This window comes from Grampus griseus, assembly GCF_964374135.1.
Source record: "Grampus griseus genome assembly, chromosome: 4".
NCBI classification, from domain to species: domain Eukaryota; kingdom Metazoa; phylum Chordata; class Mammalia; order Artiodactyla; family Delphinidae; genus Grampus; species Grampus griseus.
In genome coordinates, this window is record NC_138997.1 from 122,405,893 (window position 1) to 122,429,281 (window position 23,389).

Consider the following 23,389-nt stretch of genomic DNA (forward strand, 5'->3'; position numbering starts at 1 on the left):
CATTATATGTGCTTAACTTATCAAAGTCTACGGATATTGTCATTTTATCAGTTCAAGTGAAGTACAGAAAACTTATCTAACTTCATGTCTATTTACCCTCCCCTGTTTATAATAAAATTGTGTTAACTATTTTCTACATATATTTATATCAGAGTTTTATAATTTTTGCTTCTATGATCAAACATAATTTAGAAAACTCAAGAGGGGAAGGAAGGCTTACTGTATTTACCCACATTTTTGCTTACTGTAATCTTTTTTTGTTCCGATGTTCTAAGATTCCTTATTTTATTGTTTCCCTTTTGTTTAAAGAACTTAATTTAGTTATTTGCTATGGTCTGAATATTTGTGGCCCCCCAGAATTCAAATATTGAAATCTTAATGTCCCTGATGGTATTAGGACATGGGGCCTTTGGGAAGTGACTAGGCCATGAGGGTGGGGTCTTCATGAATGATATTAAAGACCTTATGAAAGAAGCCCAAGAGAGCTTTCTTGTCCCTTCTACCATGTGAGAACACAGTAAGAAGTGGGCAGTCTACAACTCAGAAGAATGATTTCAACTGAACCTACTATGCTGGCACACAGATCTCAGACTTTCAGCTTCCAGGCCTATGAGAAATATATTTCTGTTGTTTATTAGCCACCAGTCTTTGATATTTTGTTGTAACAGCATGAACCATTCTTCGAGGGTAGGTCTCCAGGCAACAAATTTCCTAGTTTTCCTTCATCTGAAGATGTCTCAATTTCCCCTTTATTTCTAAAGAATATTTTCATTGGGTATCAGATTCTGGGTTGACATTTCTTTTTTTTCAGCATTTTTGTGCCACTTCCTTCTGAACTTCATGATTTCTAATGAGAAATCCACTGTCATTCTCATTTTTTTCTCCCTATAGGTAAGTTGTCATTTTCCTCTGGCTGCTTTCAAGATTTTCCCATTGTCTTTAGTTTTTAGAAGTTTATAATATGTCCTGTTGTAGAGTTCTATAGATTTATCTTTTATAGAATGCTTTTAGCTTCTTGAATCTGTAGGTTTATGTCTCTTGCCAAATTGGGGAAGTTTTCAGCCATTATTTCCTTGTGTACTTTTCCAGTCCCACATGCCTCCTCCTCTCCTTCTGGGACTTCAGTGATACAAATGCTGTATCTTTTGTTCTGCACACCAATCCCTAAGGCTTTCTTTTTTTTTTTTCCCCAGTCTATTTGTTTTTCTCTGTTGTTATTATTGGGCAATTTCCATTGTTCTATCTCTCAATTCACCATTTCTTTCCTTTATTCCCTCCATTCTGCTACTGAATCCATCCACTGAACTTCTTATTTTGGGTATTTTATTTTTCAGTTCTAATGTTTCCATTTGGTTCTTTACAACTTTTATTTCTCTGCCATGATTTTTTATTTCTTTGCTAAAATTTTCTATTTTTCTTTCATTTGTTTCCAGAAATTTGTAATTGCTCTTTGAAGTATTTTTATCATGGCTGCTTTAAAATCTTTGTTATTTAATTTTAATATCTCAGTCACCTCATGTTGGCACCTGTCTTTTTTCATTCAGTTTGAGATCTTCCTGATTCTTGGTATGACAAATGATTTTTTTTATTTGAGCCTGCATATTGTCATATTATGTTCTAAGAATCTTGCTCTTATTTAAGCCTTCTGTTTTATCTATCCTAGTCTGACACTGCTTCAGCAGGGGAAGGAGAGTGCCACCTCATCACTGCCAGGTGGAAGTAGGAAGTCAAGGTTTCCCAGTTGGCCCCTACTGAAACTTGAGGAGGGTCACTTAGTTACTAGTAGGAGGGGGTAGGAGTTCAGAATCCCCACCTGGTCTCCACTAACACTACAGGGATGGAGGGTTGTTACTGGCTGACAGGGATGAAAGTCCCAGCTTCCTCCTTAGCCCCTCTGATACCACCCTTATGGGAGCATCGGGGCACCTCATTACAGCCTTGCAAGGGTAAAATTCTGGGCTCCCCACTTGAACTTTGTTGATATGGGTGAGGCCAAAGTTTTTCCTGTGGTATTTGGCTGAAGTAGAGTAGTTATTGTCTAAAAGTTTTCTGTCTTTCTAGGTTGCTTCTTTCCTGGTCTTGGCTAGTGAGAACAATCTTTTTGGAGGCTTTTGGCTGCACCTTTTAGTGTTTCTGGGTTAATAGCATCTTCAGCTCCAAGTCTGGGATATATGGGGCTAAAAGAAAACCCAGAGAATTCAGTACCTTGTTGTTCCTTGGATCCTGAGGAAGGACTTTGTTGTCCCTAGCTGGTCTGCCTTCTTCTCTCCAACTTCCAGAGTCTTCTTATGTTTATTTTATACATAATGTCCAGGATTTTTAGTTTTACTTAGTAAAAGTATAGGGAAAAGTAGATCTATTCTATCTTCCCAGAAGCAGAAGTCTTGATACTATAATTTTTATAATTAGTGGAGCTCCTCTCTGGGTAACATCAAAATATATAAACAAATTGATTTTTTTTCAAGGCAAAATGGGGAGAAAATTTGTAAGTAATTTTATTATTTTATCTCTAAAGACCTCCAAAAGCCTAATTATTAGGGTTAATTTGTTACATCAGAAAATGTTGTCCCCATCAACCAGCATAATTATTTATTTTACAAATGGTCCAATTTTTCTTCTTTGCATTTAAGAACAGTCCACAGTGGCAAAAGAACTCTGTGGGTTACACAAAAAGATATTTCTGATTAAAGGTGCAAGTGGAGGAGTTTTATTTCTTTGGGATTTTAGAAAAGTCCTTCAGTACTAGAAATAGAAAATAACAGTTGTTTACTGAACATCTCAGTTGTTTACTGTTGTTTACATTCAGTTGTTTACTGAACATCTCCTATATTTAAGGCATGGGGGACACAAAGACAAAAACATAAAGAATGTGCAAGCCATAAAATAAGTAAAACGGAATCAAGTAATTGTGATTCAGTGCTATGGGAATACAGAAAAGGCATGAATAATTATGAATAAAGATTTTAGAGAAGGAATTGACAGAAATGGCACATAAGCTAGATTGAGAAGGATTTGTTTATTTAATGCTTATCACCTACCTACTTTATGTTAGGCTCCTTGGTGCTAGATGCAGAATGAATAGCATTCTGACAGAGACAGGAAAATGGGTGGCATGGGCCAAAGGGTAGACATTCTTGTAACAGAGACTGCTAAAATTGATACAGAAAAATGTTGGGAGTCAAACAGAGCTTATGAAGAGAATTATGATCAGTGTTGTTTGAAAACTCACTAAATAAGGAAAGATTAAATTAATAGTGTCATTAGCTTACTTTCATTCACTCTTTCTATGTGCCAGGTATGATGCTAAGTGTTTGATAAGAAACATTTTATTTAATCCTCAAATCAACCCTATGCAGTAGGTGTTATTATTAGCCCCACTTTAGAGATAAGGAAATTGAGGTTTACAAAAAATAAGTAACATATCTATGATCATACAGTTAGAAAGTAGTAGAGCCAGAATTCAACCCAAGGCAGTCTGAGTAAAGAGCCTGTATTTTAGTCACTATACTAGCATATAGCGGGCAATAAATTATGAAATTTAGCAAAGCACTTAAAAATGCTTATCTTGGGGTTTTCATGCACATGAATATTGTTTTACAGATGTAGATGGCATGGACCTGGGCAAAAAAGTCAGCATCCCCAGAGACATCATGTTGGAAGAATTATCCCATCTCAGTAACCGTGGTGCCAGACTGTTTAAGATGCGACAAAGAAGATCTGACAAATATACATTTGAAAATTTCCATTATGAATCTAAAGCACAAATAAATGTAGGTATAACTTGATAATGTGGTATCTAAATAAACGGGCAGCACTTCTAAATTTATATGTGTTATTAGATTCTCAAACAAGTATTCTACAAATTTTCTTTTCATTGATTCTGTTAGACTTTTTAGTTTCATGATAATGAATAGTTTAGGTGGATAAACAAAGGAAATATTATGCATGATATGAGTATCTTTTTAGTTCAGTACAGACATTGTAAGTTTGTAGATTTGGCACTGAAGAGCTCCTCTGTTCTGCTAAGACCAGGGAGAGGGAGTGGACATTGTGGTACTAAAAGTTTCCATGGTCTTATCACCACTGGTTAAATGTTTGGGATGGAAATATTTCCAAAGCACACAGTGCTCCATAAAGTAAGTATAAGCATTTTATTGGCTGAATACATCCTGGCAGTAAAACATGCCTGGGAACTACAGACACAGTTGATCTCCTTTCAAAGCATTTATTCCACATTGTGTAGAGAAGTCTGTTATTTATTAACAACAAAACCAATGTGGATAAAACTCTTTGGACAAAAGTTTTCATCAATCAGAAGTTTAAAAAAGCAAACAATATTTTACATATTGCATGAATACCATATTCTCTTGTCATTCAGAGAGATTTTAGAGGAAGAAGTTCGTAGTAGAAAAACAATTAGCTTTGGGAAAATGACTTTAAAAATAAAATACCAGGTATGAAGAATCAAAAAGTAACAGTGCATTGGTTCTAAATTTGAGGAGATGCTAGAGACTACAACAAATATAAGTTGTTTTTTTGTATTTTGTGTATTTTTATTGAGGGTTTCTTCCTGTAGCTATGAAAAGTCTATAAGTTTACTTATGAATTTAAACCTGAAACCTTTCCAGCTGCCATCACTAGTTAAGTTGTTTTGAATGGACAGCTAAATTCTTTAAAGCAAACAGACTGGTTTCACTGACCTTTTATCATAATTACTAAAACACATTACAGAACTAACAACCGCACTCACAAACAATACAATTTTTTTCATTCCTGAACTATTTCCCTTGTTATGATGCTGGTTAACAATAAATGGTTAGAGAACATCTTAAACAGTTTCTTTTCACATTAATGAGCATCCTTCAACATCCATGAATTGAATTTAGTTATAATTATGAATTCAGTTAGACATCAAATTTTACTCAACCATAGTATTTACACTTATGAAGAATGGTTTTCACTTGAAGTCATGGATAAATGCAATGTTATGTTACCCTATAATTATGCCCAGTATCATCTTATCAGAAAATGTCTGCAGCTAATACAGCATGAGCCTAAAATAACCCTTAACTCATCTGACAGAGTGTAATTATATAATCATATTCTTTCAATAATGACAACAGAGAAGCAGCTTTGAAGAATAATATGAAATATAGCAGCTTAAGGGAGATTCTCTGAAAAGTCATCTACAAGTCTAGACATCTGAATAAATGAATAAATCTAGTTTTCATAACTTACATTTATATCTCTAAGTATAATGCTTTAACTACAGTTCTGGTGGAAGGTACAATGAGATTTAAAATGTCCATTAGAATAAAGCATATTCTCTTATCACTAGTATTTCCAATTACTGACAATAATCTTATACACCTGTGGTCAAATGTTCTGGTCATAGGTAAAATGTTTAAGAACAGGTCTTGATAGTTTTTCAGTGTTCCTAGAAGATTGGGAACTAAATAAATAAAATAATCCCAAATAGCTATATTGAAATAAACAATTAAATGCTGATAAATAACATAGAGCAATAAACAATAATAATATATGGAATAAAGTCACATGTCATTGAGTTACATAACATACTCTGAAGTCTGATGAAATTTACTCTCTCTTCTTTAGAAATGAGGAAAGTAGTATTCAAGGAAGTACATATATTTATTTGGCTTAAGTAACACCATAATAAGTAGACTGAAACCCAGCTCTCAGAATTCTAGAGTTCTTGCACTGACACTTGTCATGGTGTAATTAAAAGAAACTCTGGCCTGGAAACTGGAAGACCAGGGTTCAGTCCTGGCTCTCCCATAATCTGTGTAATTTGGAGTCAATTTAAAACTTTCTTTGCCTTTCTGGACCTGTTTTCTCATTTATAAAATAAGGGATTGATGCAAATGATTTTGTAAGGTGTTTTCTGGCTTTAAAGATCTGTGTTCTCTGATCCTAATTCTAAAAATGACCTGCATAATAAATCACTGAGGAAGGTAGTGAGCTACATTGTATGATGACACATTTGCTTTATCACGGTATTAGATTGCAACTTGAAGCAAGCATTGATAATGTGACAGGAATTTAAAAAATATTAGGTTCAGGTCTAGTTCCATTCATTTATTTATACTTTTGGCAAAAATTTATTGATTGCCTACCATGTTCTAGAAACTATGCTGGGATTTCAAAGATAAATAGCTCTTGTCTAGTGATAGACAAAATAACATTGAAAAATAGAAAACAACTATTTACTTATAATCTAATTCTTGAATCATCTTTATATGATTTATATCAAATTAACTTATTGACTACATTTTCTGAAATGACCTTTTCCTTTTACTGCTTCCCTTGAGCTACAGATATTGTCAAAATAATTATTTAACTTATATTTATGCATTTCTTATTTTATTATAATGTTCAGGACATCATTAGATGAAAATATAAATCAACTCCCTGGTAATGAATGCCATTGGTTTAAATATTAAGTGTTATTAAAAAAAAAAAAGCACAGCTTTGGGCTTACTCTATTGCTGAGAAACTGGCAAACTGAAGCCACACAAAACTTCTTATGTCATAAATAACAACAGAAAATAGGCATTTTTAAAAAGAAATGAAGATACGTTGCTTGCTACATATGCCAATTTTGAAGCCCTAGTTCATGAACTGATCAACTTCTTACAGAAATAGGCAAAAAAAAAAAAAAAAAAGGATGAAGAAAATGAGCATTAGAGTGAAAATAAAATAGAAGAATGATTCATCAGAATTAAAAGTCCCTTCTATAAATCACAACAAAAGGATGTTAATCAAAACAATTCACATTTTACAGTTAAGACTACATCAGCTTTTAGTAACTATGGACTTTTCAAAATCCTTAAAATATTAGATAATACTGGGAAAAGGGGAAGTATACTGTAACAAGTAATTCTGAAATAAGACCAAACTAAATACATTGAGATTCTGAACATTTATTTATTTTGTTCAAAAAATAACTTTATAAAAAATACTTTAAGGCTCATATCATAACTAAAATAAGTCACTACCCAACTATTAAAAGCCTTTGTTTGTATACTTAACAATGACAATAGAGCTACTAGGTGTCTCCTGATAATTAATGACTATTTAGAAAGAGTTGATTTTCCTATCTATAAATGAGGTTAGTGTGACAATTTTTAAATTAATGTAGGTAGAATGATTTGTAAGTTTAGGTGAAATTCATTTCATGGGCACATTTCAGTAATTTGTAAAAAGTAATTTTTATGCATGATACAATTAAACTTTCTATATTTATGTCAACCAACTTTTATTTATAATTAAAGTTAGGGAGAACTTTTCTCTTTTCTAAGAGGTGATGTAGGTTCAGAAGTGATAAAAGATATTAATCCAGTCAATTAAGTTGAACACTTAAGACAAGAGCCAAATTCAAAACATGGAAAACTGATGTATCTGAGTATAGCATTACTCATTTCTAGAAATTGTTTCTTATTGCCTCTTGAGTAAAATGCAAACTTTCATGCCCAGTAATCAAGACCCCGTACTCACCTAGTTGATGTTGCCTCTCATGCCTTCTTGCATGGCTCCACAAGCCAGCTTACCCCTACTAACATTGCCCTACTCATTTCCACAGCAACTTTACCAGGGTGCTGCCTAGAGTAAGGTGAAGGTAAAAGGCACCTGGAGAGTGGCTGTGGGTGGGAGAAGCCTGAAAATGCAATAAACTTAATTTTCTTCATAATTTTATCAGGTGAGGCCTTAATTTATGGCCTTTAATTATAGTATTTGGATTTTAGGACAAAATAGTCTTTTATCCTCACATTTCTATAAAGTTGAATAAGTATTAAACTGTAAAATTGTACTTTACCTTATCATCTTATAAATAAATACAGAAATGAAAAAATATTTTAAACTACTTTCTGCTTATGTCATACAGAAGAAAGTCAAAATTGGTCTTTATTTGCTATGCCTTTCAATAAATTTTTCCTTCTAAAGTTAAAAGATGATTTGACTTTACGCACTTCTTAAATAGATTGGCTTTTTAAAAAGTATATATATATTTCTCATATATGATTAAAACAATACTTTACCATAGAGATAAGTCCTAGCCATATTTCTGAGGATATAACCTATTACAATGTCTGTTTTTCTCTGTTAAAATGCAAACTGACTGTTTTTAAACTGCTATATTGCCATAGAATAAATCCCAAATTATAAGAGTAAAACAAATTCACCTAAAACTTTAAAGACAAATGCTCTTCTAAGCATTTTATTTTCTAGAAACCCCAAATTCTTCCTTCTAAAAGTTCATGCAGCTTAAAGTGCAAATATTTTTTGTTATATATGACTGCTGTCCAAATTTCAGATTAAATTTTAAAACAAGGCATATTAAAGCATATCATTAAATCCCAAGTATAAATAAAATAGTAATGTAACAATGACTAAGCCGTATGTTTGGTGAGTATGCTGTATGATATTAAGTTAGTAAAGACTTAAAAATTAAATACTTAGATTTCCCTTTTAGGTATGTTGTGAATAGCAAATTACATAATTGATACAAAGCCCTAGACACAGTGCCTGGCACACAGTAAGGCTCAATTAATTAAGTGGATTGCCATCACAAAACAGATCTTAGATTGGTATCAGTAAAATTTCTCATTCAATAGCTCAACTAATTACAATATAAATTATTGAGACCTCATGTAACAATGAAGTGGCATTGTATTTAAATTCTAAGTATACAAATGGCATCTTGCACATATGATTTCTCCTATTAGTGTATCTAATATTTTTGAGTTTTCAGTTGAGTTTACTTTTGATCAAATACAGCACAATATTGCCATGCAGAATGAGAAATTGGATGGAAGCAACTTGGAAAGTGGTTCACAGCAAGCCCCATTTACTCCTCCTAACACCCCGGATCCACGAAGTCCCCCAAATCCAGAAAACATTGCACCAGGTAACTAATCCCCTTACAAATAGAACAATAAAGTTGTTATGCACTTAAATATATGACTCAAGTCATTTGGATTCTTTAGTAAATGGTATCTAAATGATACAGCTTTTCTCATTATATATTTACTTTGTAGATAAGTTCAGGACAAATGTAAAGATTTAGACCTAGAGGAGTCTTGTAAAACATTTACAGGAGTCTTACGTTCTTTCAGATGGTCCATTGTATTTGTTGGCAATCACCTATTATATTAAAAATTAAGTTGTTTGTAATTATATTGAAATCCTATTTGTATAGAACTGTATAATTTATGAATTGCTATGATATATATTTGTCTAATTTAATAATAACTCTATGACATTTATTATAATCCTCATTTTACAAATTAAGAACCTGAGGTTGTGAATAGCTATAAGTCAATATTGACTGTTCAAGAATTAAATCCAGATCTGGTACCAAATTTACAGATGCCTCATGTGAAGCGACCTTGTGGAGATTGCTTTTGTTATTTTCTGCTCTCTTACAGAACCTTAAATGCAATCCTTTAATACTGTATATTTGTTTATTATCTTAAAAGAGAAGCAAATGCTATCCAAATCAGTATATGTTACTTAGAAGTACTGTTTGATTTTGAAATATTCAATCAGAAAAATTATCTGATCTATTTAGACAATAACTTTTCAAAATAACTTAAAGCAAATACCCTTAAGTTTTTCCTCAAGAGTAATGTATAAAGTAGGTTTATAAAATTTTCAACTACTTTTATATTGAAATTAGCAATACTTATGTCATATGTTTGTAAATTAAACAGTTAAATTTAGCAAGAGTACTTCTGGAAATCTTCTCAAATAGCACTAGTGTTTTTGAAAATATATAAGTAAAGCAACTGTATAATATTAAATCTTATTTAAAAGTAAGTTGAATGTCAGTCACTGATGAGCTTAGACTTATCAGGACGTTCTTACTGAACACAATGAGAAAAGGTATTGATAAACATAATAAACTAACATTGAAGGGAACCAAATACACAATTAGAATGCACAGAATTCTGAAGTGAAGCATTGTAATAGAGTTCTCAAATAGCTTTACAATTTTAAGTTCTCGAATACAACATTAAGCACATGGGGGAAAAAGAAGCTTTAGAATCAGACAGACCTGGGTTCAACCTGCAGGCTCCTTTCATTTCTGCCCATTTTACTACTGTGTTGGGAAGGAAAATAAATCTCTTTGAGTCTCAGTTTTCTCCATCTGTAAAATAAGGAAAATAAATCTCACTGCACATGGTCATTGTGAGAATTAAATGTGAAAATGTAAGTATAGTCACTAACATATAATAAAGTATTCAGTTAAAATTAATCCTTTCCCTACCCACCTTTATATTCTTAATACTCAACAGACTATATACATATTCTTTTAGCTCCAACCACTATATTGCAACCTCTTGCTTTCTAATGTTTGGAATGGTAGGGTTTTTTTTTTTTTTTTTTTTGCGGTACACGGGCCTCTCACTGTTGTAGCCTCTCCCGTTGCGGAACACAGGCTCCGGATGCGCAGGCTCAGCGGCCATGGCTCACGGGCCTAGCCGCTTTGCGGCATGTGGGATCTTCCCGGACCAGGGCACGAGCCCGTGTCCCCTGCATCGGCAGGCGGACTCTCAACCACTGTGCCACCAGGGAAGCCCGGGTTTTTTTTTTAAATAGGAAACAGAAGACATATAGAAAAGTTTATGTTGATTCAATCTGGTACTCCCATTACTAAGTTAAAATGTTTATTATTAATCATTATCATAAACTATGAAATTGCAAAAGGAATAGAAAAATTCATCTCTACCCTCAAGGAATCATACATAGGGAGACAGGACAAATGTCCACACTATATTTGTAGTCTCATTTTCTCTCTGCATATATAATTCAATATCATATGTACATTTTATTTACCATCAGGAATCTATCTATTAATATCTATCTATCTATCTATCTATGTATATATATAAAGAGAGAGAGAAATTTTGAAAATACAAATTCATATAGCTATTTAAAGCTAAATATTCAATTATTAAATATTTGGATATGTCTGTGTAATATAGACTAAGAAAAGGGAGAGTTTGGAGGTTATCAGATAGCTTGTGATTAAGCAAGAGTAATGGATCCTTCCTTCTTGGTCGATGAGTTGAAAAGTATAACAAATTCAGGGGGCAAATTATAGCTTATCCCAATTTAGCAAAAATTTTTATTGATTAACCTACTATGTCTCCACAAGCCAACTTATCTCAAATATGAATTAATAAGTCTTACGATGCCACAATACTGTAGGAATGAAGTTCCTTTGAATTTAAATAAGTTATATTAAAAATATATTTAAAAATCAAACAAAAATGTTGGCATATAGCATTGTTGAATTGTATTATTTCTCAGAGGTTAAACTATGTGGATTCTTTCTTGTAAATAATTCAGCGTATCAAAAAAAGAAAAAAGTTATTAGTTAATTCTGTCTATTAAAAAATCTGAAAACCTGGAATGTTCAAAAATGTGAAAAGATTAGACCATTTATAGTTCCTCAAGTCAATAGATTATTATTAGATTATTACAAAACCCTTAAAATGATCATGAACATGATGTAGAAGCTTTCAAAAGTATTTCAAACAAAATTGATTTGCAATAAAATACAAGATTCCATGTGCACTAGAATTATAGTTATGTGATCATTATGCTTATAGGTGAAGAAAAATGGGAAAAATTGTGTTTTGGTAGTGGGATTTGAATACGTTTTTAAAAATACAGAATTTGAAATTTTCCAATTTCTATATGGTTGACTCTGATCAATTTTAGGAAAGGAATAGGAAATAAAATGTGGTAGTCATGGTAATGGAGTTATGTATACTATACAAAGAAAAGACATGGTAAAAGGTAACTCTGCTTTCCTGGGAAAGTCAGGAGTGAATAAACAGAAGTGATAACCTCAAGCTAAGGCTTAAAATAGCAATTTGTAGGTGACAAGAGTTAGAGAGAGTGTTCCAGGCACAGGGAACAAATGGAACAAATAGGGAGGCATAACGGGATACAAGTTTCAAGTAGAGCCACAGTTCTGGAACATAAAATGTGAGAGGAGAGGGCAGGAGATGAGGCTGGCTGGACAGCTAGGTAGGGCCATTTGTGTCATACTGAATAGTTTTCTTTTTTTGGCCACACTGCATGGCTTGTGGGATCTTAGTTCCCTGACCAGGGATTGAACACAGGCCATGGCAGTGAAAGTGCTAACCATTGGACCACCAAGGAATTCCCTTGCTGAGTAGTTTTGACTTTTGTCCTGGGGAGCCATAATAGAACCTGGAGTAAGGGAAGTGAGTGACCTGATAAAGTTTTCCACTTAAAAAGGTCACTCAGGCAGCAACAGGGAGGTGCCTGGACGAAGGGTTGAGAGCTAAAGGATAAGTATGAAGGCTACTGTGAAAACCCAGGCAAGAGATGTGCAGGGCCTGAACCAGGTAGGGAAAAATGGAAATGAGGAGGAAAGAGGTAATTTGCTAGAACAAGATCTCCCAATGTTCTGTTTGCAAATCACCTGCATACAATTTGTAAGCAATATCTGAAACTTCCTGTCTTTGGAGGGAAGACTCCATTATCAACATTTTAAGTCGGTGCCAAGGTGATTCAGAAACACAAAGTTGAGGGCCCCTATTTTAGAAATCCTCAAATATAGTTGGTAATACTTATTGATTTGTTGTGGGAATGAGGAATTGTTTAGGACAGTGCTTCTGTCTTGGACATCTGAGGGTAGTAATAACATTTGCTAAGATGACCAATATACAAAAAGAAGCAGCATGTATTGGAAAACGGATACATGTAGGTCTAGATAGGTTATAAAGAGTGCCAGGAGAGTATTAATTTGGACAAATATAATAGGTGGTTGAATAGAAGGGCCTGGAGATCAAAAACAAACCTTGGAATCGTCAATATGTAGGTCACAGTTAAAGCCAAGAATATAAATGAAATTTTCTAGGCAGAGTGTATAGTCTAAGAAAAGAGCTTTGGGTAACACCAACGTTTAAGCGGCAAGCGGAGAGAAGCAGCTTACCAAAGAGACTATCATTTGATACCGGAGGCAATCAGAAGAAAATTAAACTACTGCAAAAAATAACTGTCTACTGGTGAAATTATCAAGAGTTTTTGGAAAAGAAAAAGTAATTTTTAGTGTAAAGAAAGGATAGGCATGGTTTGACAGAAGAAAACTGAAAACATTTTAGAGAAGGAAAAGAGCATCAGGGAAACCCCAAAGTAGGAGTGATCACATGGTAGAGGTTTTGACATGGTGGAAGAGAGAATTATATGAAAGACATAACTAGGTGGTATGGTAGTATAGCTGGAGAGTAAACAGCTGTGCCTTTGAAGACTTGAAGAATGTCACTTAATGCATGTGAAAATGGTTTCACATTTATGCCAGGAATTTGTGTGACTTTTAAATGGTAATTACAGAAAATTTCTAGCTCATGTGAAAATAAATTGAGGAGGTGAGACTGGAAGAAGAAAAGTTAGAAATCCTCAGGAACAAAGTAAACAAGGGATGGACACATCAGGGAATAAGAAGGGCCTGATTAAGACAGTGGAAACAAATTGCTTCACCATTTTGAAGCTTGAACATTTTACAGACCACTCAGAAATTTAGGATAGTCAACACCTGAACGTTACTTCTAAAGAATCAGCTCCAGAGGAGGGAGATTTTGTCTTCATTGATATTTCCCCAGAACCTAGACCACAGTAGACACTCAATTTACATTTCTAAATTAATCCATTAAGTGTGGTATATAAGGCCTAGTATAAATTAATATAAGGGGCACAATTTTTTAAAAATTAAGTTAATAGTTTCACTGAACAAATACATACTAAGATAGTCAAGGAAAAAATTAACTATGATTTGGTAAAATTAAACACTAAGTGGTTTCTTTTGAAAATTCCATGAATTAAAAGGGGTTTAAAAATGTCTCACACTTTCAGACTACTCTTTTCTGAGAGATCATAAAAAGAATGCCCTCTTCATAAATTTACCCCTGCATGAAAAATTAAACATGGGAAAATGTTAGGTGGAGTTTAGTAACTCTTAGGCACTCTGTGTTTACTTATTCTTGCAATATTTTTCCAAAGGATATTCTGGACCACTGAAGGAAATTCCTCCTGAAAGATTCAACACCACAGCTGTCCCTAAGTACTACCAGTCACCCTGGGAACAGGCCATTAGCAATGATCCGGAGCTTTTAGAGGCTTTATACCCTAAACTTTTCAAGCCTGAAGGAAAGGCAGAACTGCCTGATTACAGGAGCTTTAACAGGTAATTCAATTATCCTGGGTGACACTTCAGCATGCAATACCAAGGCTTTTATATCATGGTATGGAGAACTGAATCTTCTGGTAGAAAAAAATTTTTTAAAGACTCTAAATAGCAAAGACTCATTTTTGCAATATTATTAATATGTCAAACCTTAGTCCCTTTTTAGTGTAACAATGAATGCTATAATACAGAAACAATCACTAAGATCATCTCCGACATTTTAAAATGTTATTTTAATAATAATAATTTCTAATTTGAAGGTTGATATTAGTTTATGTGTTGCTCCAAATGACAATGCTGTTCAAGAATTTCAGAAATAATTTGCATGCAGGACTGTGAGAATTACCATCTAACTCTAGGTTCCAATTTATATTTGCGTAGGCTTTAAGCCAGATTAAAGGTAATTTAGGGCCAAGACTCCAGCACATATACACACCAATACTTATGCTACCCAAAATACTGCCAAATAATATCTGCATTATAGTTTACACAATGGACATTTATTTTTCCCTGTTATCCATTTTTTATAATTTTCATATATTTTTAATGGTCTCATAATCCATTCTTTGACCACTAGATTTTCATTTTAGAGCAAAATATCTCCGGTATCCTGTCTCACACCCACTCAATTTATAGGCCGCTTAGTGATTATTCACTTAAAAATTAATAAATTAAGGAGTACATTTTTGATTTACAAAAGAATGCCACAAAGTCTGCATTTAAATAGTGACCTTCCTTAGTACTTTTCAAATTATTGTACTAGTAACAATTTAGTTTTCACATATTGCTATAGTAATAGTATGAGTACTACATCTATTATTAGTAATACATTAGTAATACATCTACTAGTATTACACCTAGTACTACTAGCATTATTAGTAATGCTAATAGTATTAGTACTACATCTATTGCATAAATGAGGTATATCATAGAATTTAAGGAGGGTTTGAGGTGTGGCAAAGAAAAGATGTTGAAAGCCCATTCTAATCAATGATATAATTTTTTTCAAAAATGAGAATGTAGAAAATTATAAAAGTAAAACACTAGGAAGAAATGGAAACTAATGGAATACTTGAGGCTTGTTTTTGAGATTAGTGCTTTAGAGATGCCATATGACTTCTGTATACCTTGTGGCTTCAGTACCCCATACCTGCTGAGCAGCTTGCTTCCAGTTCTACAAACACACTATAGTATCTGGGTTGGTTATAAAGAGATGCCTATTGATTGTATAAAGACCAAGTGAGTGCTATAACAATGAACACAATACTATATAATTAGGAAATGTAGCTCCCTGTGTTAAATCAAGGCTTTTGTAAATGTAACACTGTGTGTGTGTGTGAAAGAGAGAGAAGGAGGGGGGGAGAGAACTTAACTTGCTAGTAGTTCTCCTTTACCTGAGAAAATTTTATTTTAATATATCTATTTTTTTCTTTTTGTAAAAACAAATGAGAACAGAGACAGGGAGAGGAAGGGGGAGGAAATAAGTAGTTTCCAAATATTCTCAAAGTCTTTTGCAAAGAGTAAAATAATGCTCTTTGGTAGCCCCATATTATTATACATAATTACTAGATATTGTTAATAAAGCATGTAAGAGTGAGATACAGTCTTACAGCCTTCAGCAGTGGTAATGACTAGATGAGAATGGGCTCCCAAGTCTAATCATAATCTCAAAATAGCCCATAGTTTAATACAACTTTGTATTCTTATACTCATTTTGAGATATTTAAATATTTATGTTATATTTAAATAACACTATATTAAACCTATGTAACATGTGAGGAAAAGTAAACTAGGAGCAAGGAGGTTTCCAGCTCTGCTTCAAAAAGCTGTATGACTTTGGGTATGTCACTTAACCTTTCCTTGTATTAATTGCATCATCTGTAAATACATTGTATGATTATATGATTAAGTACCTTTAAATATATTACATGCGTTATCTATTTAGTAGAGCAATTTATTTTAACTTCTATACAACCATTTTATATAATTTTTTACCTTATAGAATAATCAGTAATTATTATGGGTGTTTTATATGTCCAGCACTATTAATTTTTACAAATGCAAACCAATTATTGATCAATTGAAATAAACAACAACAAACAACAAAGCAACAAAACAGATTCATATATTAACTGAATCTGAGTAAAACAAGCTTGTTAGTCACTACATAGACGATAAAGTGTAAAAATCATTTTAAGTCAGATCTATGTTTGAAGAAATTATGTTACGGGAATCACAGAGATGCACAGTGATCTTTTAGTAGAATATTCCAAATCTTTCAGTGGAATTTTTTGCTTCACTAACTAAAACTTGAAACTATTTTCAGAGATCTTAAAAATCTTACAAATAGTCTCTCACTTTGAATGCTTAACATCTCTGTTAAAAGATTTTCTTTACTTTGTGTCCGAGGGCAATAAAAATTTAAACAGGATATAGTCTCAATGGTGCCAAAGAAAAGAAAACTGCTTTTCAAAGAGCAACCTTTCACTGGATAAGCGGTAGGAGGTAGGAGATGGGTGATGAACAGAAGGGAATGTTTTCATTTACAGAAGAAAATGACCCACCAATTGGGTGGGAAAAACAAAACAGAACTGGATAAAAAGGGAAAAGCTAATGCACTAAATGCCAAACCCAAATATTGGATTTCAGTGGCACGGGAACATTTCTTTTTTCATTTAATTCAGAAAAAAAATAAATACATAAGTAAAGGTGATTACTGGAATTAATAAATACAAGATTAATTGACCAAATTCAGCCTAAATCTAGAAATGCTCAACTCCAGCCTCTTGTATCCAATGGATATCTATACTCTTAAACTCCCGCAAATGAATGTATGTCTTGTGCAATTGCTGGAGGCCCCACAATTAAAAAGACCACGGCTGGTTTAATGTTTTGTTTTAATGTTTGAAATTCTTAACAATTTTTTAACAAAGGGGCTCGAGTTTTCATTTTGCACTGTGCCCTACAAAATTATGTGGCGGGTCCTGATCCCAGGTTCTAAACTTTACCCTAAGCTCCTCTGTATTCAGGAAATTTTTCCCTTAAAGTAACTACATTGGTCCATATGTGTTTTTTCCCCCCTCACGTTTTACTCTTCTCTTGTCTGTGAGTTCATTGAGGTTAAGACCTACTACAATCTTTGAATTCCTAGCATATAGCAGAGTGTCTAGATATAATAAACAATCAGTAATTCATTAGATGAATAAATGAATGAATCAACGAACAAACTATTGCTTTACAGTGGTAAATTTCTAAAATGACAAAATGTTGTCTTGGACATCTTGGACATCCAAGAATAAGTTTTACTTATGTACTGAGTCAAATTTGAGTCATAAAGACTCTTCAGTTCACTAAATCATGTAACAAAATGTGGGACATTAATCACCTAGTTACATCACGAATGTGATAGCAACCTGGTTTGACACCATTTAGACACAGACAAGTGGTTGAGATTCCTAAATATACTGCTCTACTTAGAAAGTGATCTGAGAAGGCCCAATACTCCTTAAGAATTATCTTGTGCGGGTACGATATAAAGTAGTATAGAAGAGAAGGCCTTCAGTGAGTTTGGATGCCTAGATTTAAATCCTGATTCTACACCTTACTAGGTGGGTGACTTTGGGAAAGTCATTTAACTATCTGTGCTTCAGTTTCATCCATAAAATGGGGATATAAAAAGAATCAACTCATAAGTTTGTTGTGAGAATTTAATGAGACAATCATGTAAAGCTTGGTACTCAAAGTGTGGTCAGACCAGCTGTGCTGGCATCACCTGGGAACTGGTTAGAAATGCAGAATTTCAGGACACACACTAGATTGACTGAATTAGCATCTGTACTTCAACAAGATCCCAAGGTGATTCCTATACCAAAAGAGTTTGAGAAGCACTTAAAACAGTGTCAGGTGCACAGTACCCTGTCAATAAATATTAGCTTTATTACTATGCCTTCTGAAGTTTAACAGTCATAAAGCACCTGACTGATGATCTAAATTCTTAAAGTTATTTTCCTAAACAATTTCTCTCACCTCAGAGTAATGGTTTTAGGCCCTGGAATGTGAAAGTCTATCCTGATATGATTGCTGAAATACTACATTAGACTGAGGTTACTGCATCAGTCAGTGATCTGTTTTTATCCATATCTTCCACAGCAATTTGGGGAAAATATTACAAGGTCAGTTATCTGGAGAACAGATGCAATAGAAAGTAAAACATACTGTTCTTCAGAAGGGAGCAAAACACTGGAAGACAAGAAAATTATGGGCCAATAAGACATGAGATTCTATACTGTATGACACAGTTACATCTGCTACAGCCATTGTTGAGGTCACCTATCCACTCTGTGGACACTGAAGATCTTATCTGGCTTTCCCTCTTCTTCCCCAGTACTGTTCCTGTCATCACTTTTTGGTGGCTTAAGTATCCACGTAAATAACCCACTGAACTCTCGGCCCTTTCATGTCCTTCACTGTCTTGCTTTTAAGGATCCGTCTCTCAATCCCACCTTAGTCACTCTTGGCTTTTCTTAAAGTTTATCACTACCAATACCTATTATTACCTTCAAAATCTCAATTTCAGGCATCCCACTCTCTATCACATTTTATCTTTATTTTTCATTTATTCTTTATTTCAATAATGTTTCAATTCCACACATCAAAGCCATCTCACTTTTCAAAGTCTATCAATCATTTTCTCCTTACTTTATCAGACTCCATGGTCCCTCACTATTATCACCCAGAAATTAAGATATTCAAGAAAGATCATAGGTGATTGAGATTTGAAGAAAATCAGATCTCTTCCAGGCTTTAAAATAGTCTCTGCAATACTGGAAAATCTATATAGTCTTGCCAATTCCATTGTCCAAACGTTTATAAGAATCTTCTAGGTACAATACATCATACAAGTACATATATTGAGTAAGTTACAAAGATACATCAGAGAGAATTCCGGTCCTCTTGGAGTGCAGGCTGGTAAGAAATACAACAGTCAGACCAGTGGATATAATGAAAGATGGAAAATAGGGTTACAGGGGAGGTTAAAATAGAGACCATGGAAACTTAGGGGAGAAAGAGCTTATTTCTGGCTGTGGAAGATCAGGGAAAGCTTCAAGAAGAAAGTTAAATTAGTAAATACTTAAATTACTTATATAACATACTTAGAACTTAAAGAACTTAAAGGGGATTTAGAAATGTAGTAATAAGGGTCAGAGCACTCCAGGCAGAGAAAAATGAATATCTGTAAAGGCAATGAGGTTGGAAAGCATCAGGAAAAGAGCAAGCAGTGTATCAGTTTGACTGGAACAAATAGTATATGAAAGTGAACAGGGAAAAACCAGCATGGACCCTTCCATTGGAATGTCAAGGTAATTTTTTCCACACGTACACCAACCCTGTTCCTCTTTGTCTTCTATCAGCCAGTTGCTGAAACTCTAAACCTAGGAGTAATTCTTGATTTCTACATTTCTCTCACAATTTTTATCCAATTTGTCAGCAAATCCTGTTGACTCCACCCATAGAACACATCTTGAAACCACCCACTTCTTCAAGGAAAACACCTGAAATACAAGCTGCCATAATTTCTCACTTGAATTGCTACAATATCTTCCCTTCTTCCATTCTTGTCCACCTATAATTGTTCACATAGTAACAGCTGCCAGAGTGATCTTTATAAAAATTTAATCAGATTATACTTATCACTCCCCTGTTGAACACCTTATGATGGCTCCCTTTCACACTTAGAATGAAATCCATATTCCTTATTGGACAAAGTTCCACACAATCTACCTCTCTGTCCTCTCTCCTTTCTGCCATCCCCCTCACCTGCCTAACAAGATAGGCCTTCTTTCTTTTCCTGAAAAGATCAACATTATTTCTGCTTTAGATTCTTTGCATTAGCTACTGTCTCTACCTGAAATGCTGAAGTGCTTCAGGCATACGGTCCATAGCTAACTTTTGACCTTCAGATGGCAGTTTAAATGTCACCTCTTCAGAGATGTCTTCTCTACCTATCTAGTCATTCAGTTGTGCCCTATTATATCATCCTATTTTAATCTTCTCATAGCTCTTTTCATTATTGGATATTTGTCTATATGTTTATGTTTTTTAAAATTTATTAGTTTTTTATTGACATACAGTTGACTTACATATGTTTTTTTTCATCTGTAATCCACTGTTGTTTTTTTTAATTTCTATTTTTTTAAACATCTTTATTGGAGTACAATTGCTTTACAATGGTGTGTTAGTTTCTGCTTTATAACAAAGTGAATCAGCTATACATATACATATATGCCCATATCTCCTCCCTCTTGCATCTCCCTCCCACCCTCCCTATCCCACCCCTCTAGGTGGTCACAAAGCACCGAGCTGATCTCCCTGTGCTATGTGGTTGCTTCCTACTAGCTATCTATTTTACATTTGGTAGTGTATATATGTCCACGCCACTCTTTCACTTTGTCCCAGCTTACCCTTCCCCCTCCCCGTGTTCTCAAGTCCATTCTCTACATCTGCATCTTTATTCCAGTTCTGCCCCTAGGTTCTTCATGACCTGTTTTTTTTTTTTTTTTAGATTCCATATATATGTGTTAGCATACAGTATTTGTTTTTCTCTTTCTGACTTACTTCACTCTGTATGACTCTGTTTATGTTTTTTAATTGTCTGTCTCCTTCGCTAGAATATAAAAGCTTAGACTTTGACTACATTGTTCACTGGTATACCCCCAGCACTTAGAACTGTGCCTGGCACTGAGTGAATGAATAATTAATGGCTAAATCAAACGAAGCTAGAATGTTACATGGGACCTTGGATGCCAAGGTAAGGAAGGTGGACTGTATTCAGATGAGTAGAAGGATTCTGAGGTTTTTGAGATAGAGGTGGAAAGATGCAAAGATATACCTCTTGCCTTAAAAGAGCTTATAATTCACAGATGACCCAAACAAAATCGTATTCTGAAAAAGAGAAGCTAACAATACAAAGTACGATATTATAAGCACCTAATGACTCACATAAGACAATCAACGTGACAGGAATTTGGTTAAGAAAGGGAGTGAGGGCTGGTGGAGAGGAGGCACAGAGGAAATATCTTAAGCAAGTATAACATTGTCAGCAAAGGCACAAAGGCAAGAAATGTTGTGATGTCCAGGGAACAGATTAGTTCAGTCCAAAACTAAGAGTATGTACATAAGGACTTTACACCAATTTATTATCAAATATCTGTTTTATCATAAAGGCATGGTCTTTGAATGGAAATGCTTGCCTCAGAGGTCAAAAACTGAAACCCTACTAAGAATATAACACAACAACATGCCCATAAGACCATGCATTAAATTGTTTTCTATTTTCTGTCAAATAAATTTGAATATTAATTAATTTATTCTTTTTCTTTTCATTTCTCACAGAGTTGCCACCCCATTTGGAGGTTTTGAAAAAGCATCAAAAATGGTTAAATTTAAGGTTCCAGATTTTGACCTACTACTTCTAACAGATCCCAGATTCATGGCCTTTGCCAATCCTCTTTCTGGAAGACGGTCCTTTAATAGGACTCCTAAGGGATGGATATCTGAGAATATTCCTATAGTGGTAACAACTGAACCTACAGAGGATACCACCATACCGGAATCAGAAGACCTATGAAAAGAAAGTTGTATGTGACACAAAAACCTGTAAACGTCAATGTTGCTGTTTTATTATTCTACTTACTTGCAAAGCCACTTACACTCTTCATTAGTAGCAATAATTTAATAGCAATTTAGCAATTTTCCTTTTATGACATTTAATTTCAATCTCAGATCAAAATCTAATAAATAATTAAAAATCTTATTTTAAAACCTTTTAAGTCACTCGTCTTTATTCATAATCTTGTTTTCACCTGGTCTAAGCAATCCAGCCTTTTCAATGAGAAAGTCCAGAAAAGTTACTGACAACAAAGGGTTTCATCTTTTTTGCCTTTAATATAAGCTATTACTGAATAAGTTTTTCAAATGGATCTAGAATCAAAATATAGTGCAAGATATTTAGATTAATTCAGAGTTTTATTTAAGGGATGAAAGCTATGGAAGTTGATATACAAACATTATTGATGGAGAAAAGGGTTGGGTTCTTCTTTTCTGACAAGCTTCCATGATAAAATAACTTGTCTAGATGAAGTCTTTTCATTAGTCATTCTTAGAATTTCTAAAGTGCTTTGTATTTTTCAACGTGCTTTGAATCATTAGGTAATTGTTCCAGATGGCATTCGCCAGAGTTCAACTGGGTTATTATTTTTGTTTAGTATTAAGTCAAGGAGACTGAGAGACAATGACTCAAAGAACGTCATACTATTGCAGTTTTCATGATCAAGGTATACTTGGAATTCAAGTTCCACAATGTTGTATGTTGATTAGGTTCAATTTTATGTATGCATTTTTAGAAGAGTAATAACAAAATACATGCTAGTATACATAGAAATAAATATATGTATACGACGGGGGGAAAAGAGAGTGTGTAATTTGAATTGGCAGCTTTCTTTGCTGAATCTTTAAATTCTGCTCAAATCCTTAAGCACGAGGGAGTATATGCCTAAAACACAAATAAAAACAAGACATGGAAGAACACAAAAGCATTTGAGAGTAATATAGCACACATCTATCATGAAATATATTAATATATTTGTATAAAAGACTCAAACTAATATAAAGTTATAGATATATCTTAAAATATGGTTGAAGAAATATATGCCATGGAACTGGTAAGACATAAATATCAATTCTTCCCATTTCAATTCAGTTAAAAGTTCTGTGATAGATGTTTATACCACAGAAGAAATGTCTTATCCATAGAAAACTATCTACCACATTAAGTTTAGGAGACTGGAAGAAGGAAAGTGTATAACAGAGTAATGAAAATGCTGTGTAGCAACATCACATATTTACAAAAGAATCTGCATGTAATGTTGAAATTGGTGGTTGTTTTGATCATCTTCTAGTCTTTACAAATTTGCTTATGAAAAACGCAGTGCCTAGAAAGGAACAGTATCTTACTTATGCATATTATCACTGTAGAGAATTTGTATAATCTAAAGTATATCTTTAAGATATCTTAGTTTTGGGGGAAGCGGGGGTGGCGGGGGTGGTGGTAGTGGTATGAATTGGGAGATTGGGATTGACATGTAT

General features: G+C 33.8%; 1 protein-coding gene and 1 long non-coding RNA gene across 2 annotated transcripts in view; one reads left to right on the plus strand and one right to left on the minus strand.

Annotated features, from left to right (window-relative positions):
- The window catches only part of MYOZ2 (myozenin 2), a 34,974-nt gene extending 12,900 nt beyond the window's left edge, over positions 1-22,074 (plus strand). The window contains exons 3-6 of the mRNA XM_082652943.1: positions 3,601-3,770; positions 8,800-8,929; positions 14,062-14,245; positions 21,638-22,074. Coding sequence (XP_082509069.1) covers positions 3,601-3,770; positions 8,800-8,929; positions 14,062-14,245; positions 21,638-21,872 — 719 coding nt within the window. The 3' untranslated portion in view covers positions 21,873-22,074. The remainder of the gene's footprint in view (positions 1-3,600; positions 3,771-8,799; positions 8,930-14,061; positions 14,246-21,637) is intronic.
- LOC309821545 overlaps positions 10,042-23,389 on the minus strand; it is a 30,095-nt gene continuing 16,747 nt past the window's right edge. Inside the window, exon 3 of the long non-coding RNA XR_014296627.1 lies at positions 10,042-10,171. This is a non-coding gene — a long non-coding RNA (uncharacterized lncRNA). The remainder of the gene's footprint in view (positions 10,172-23,389) is intronic.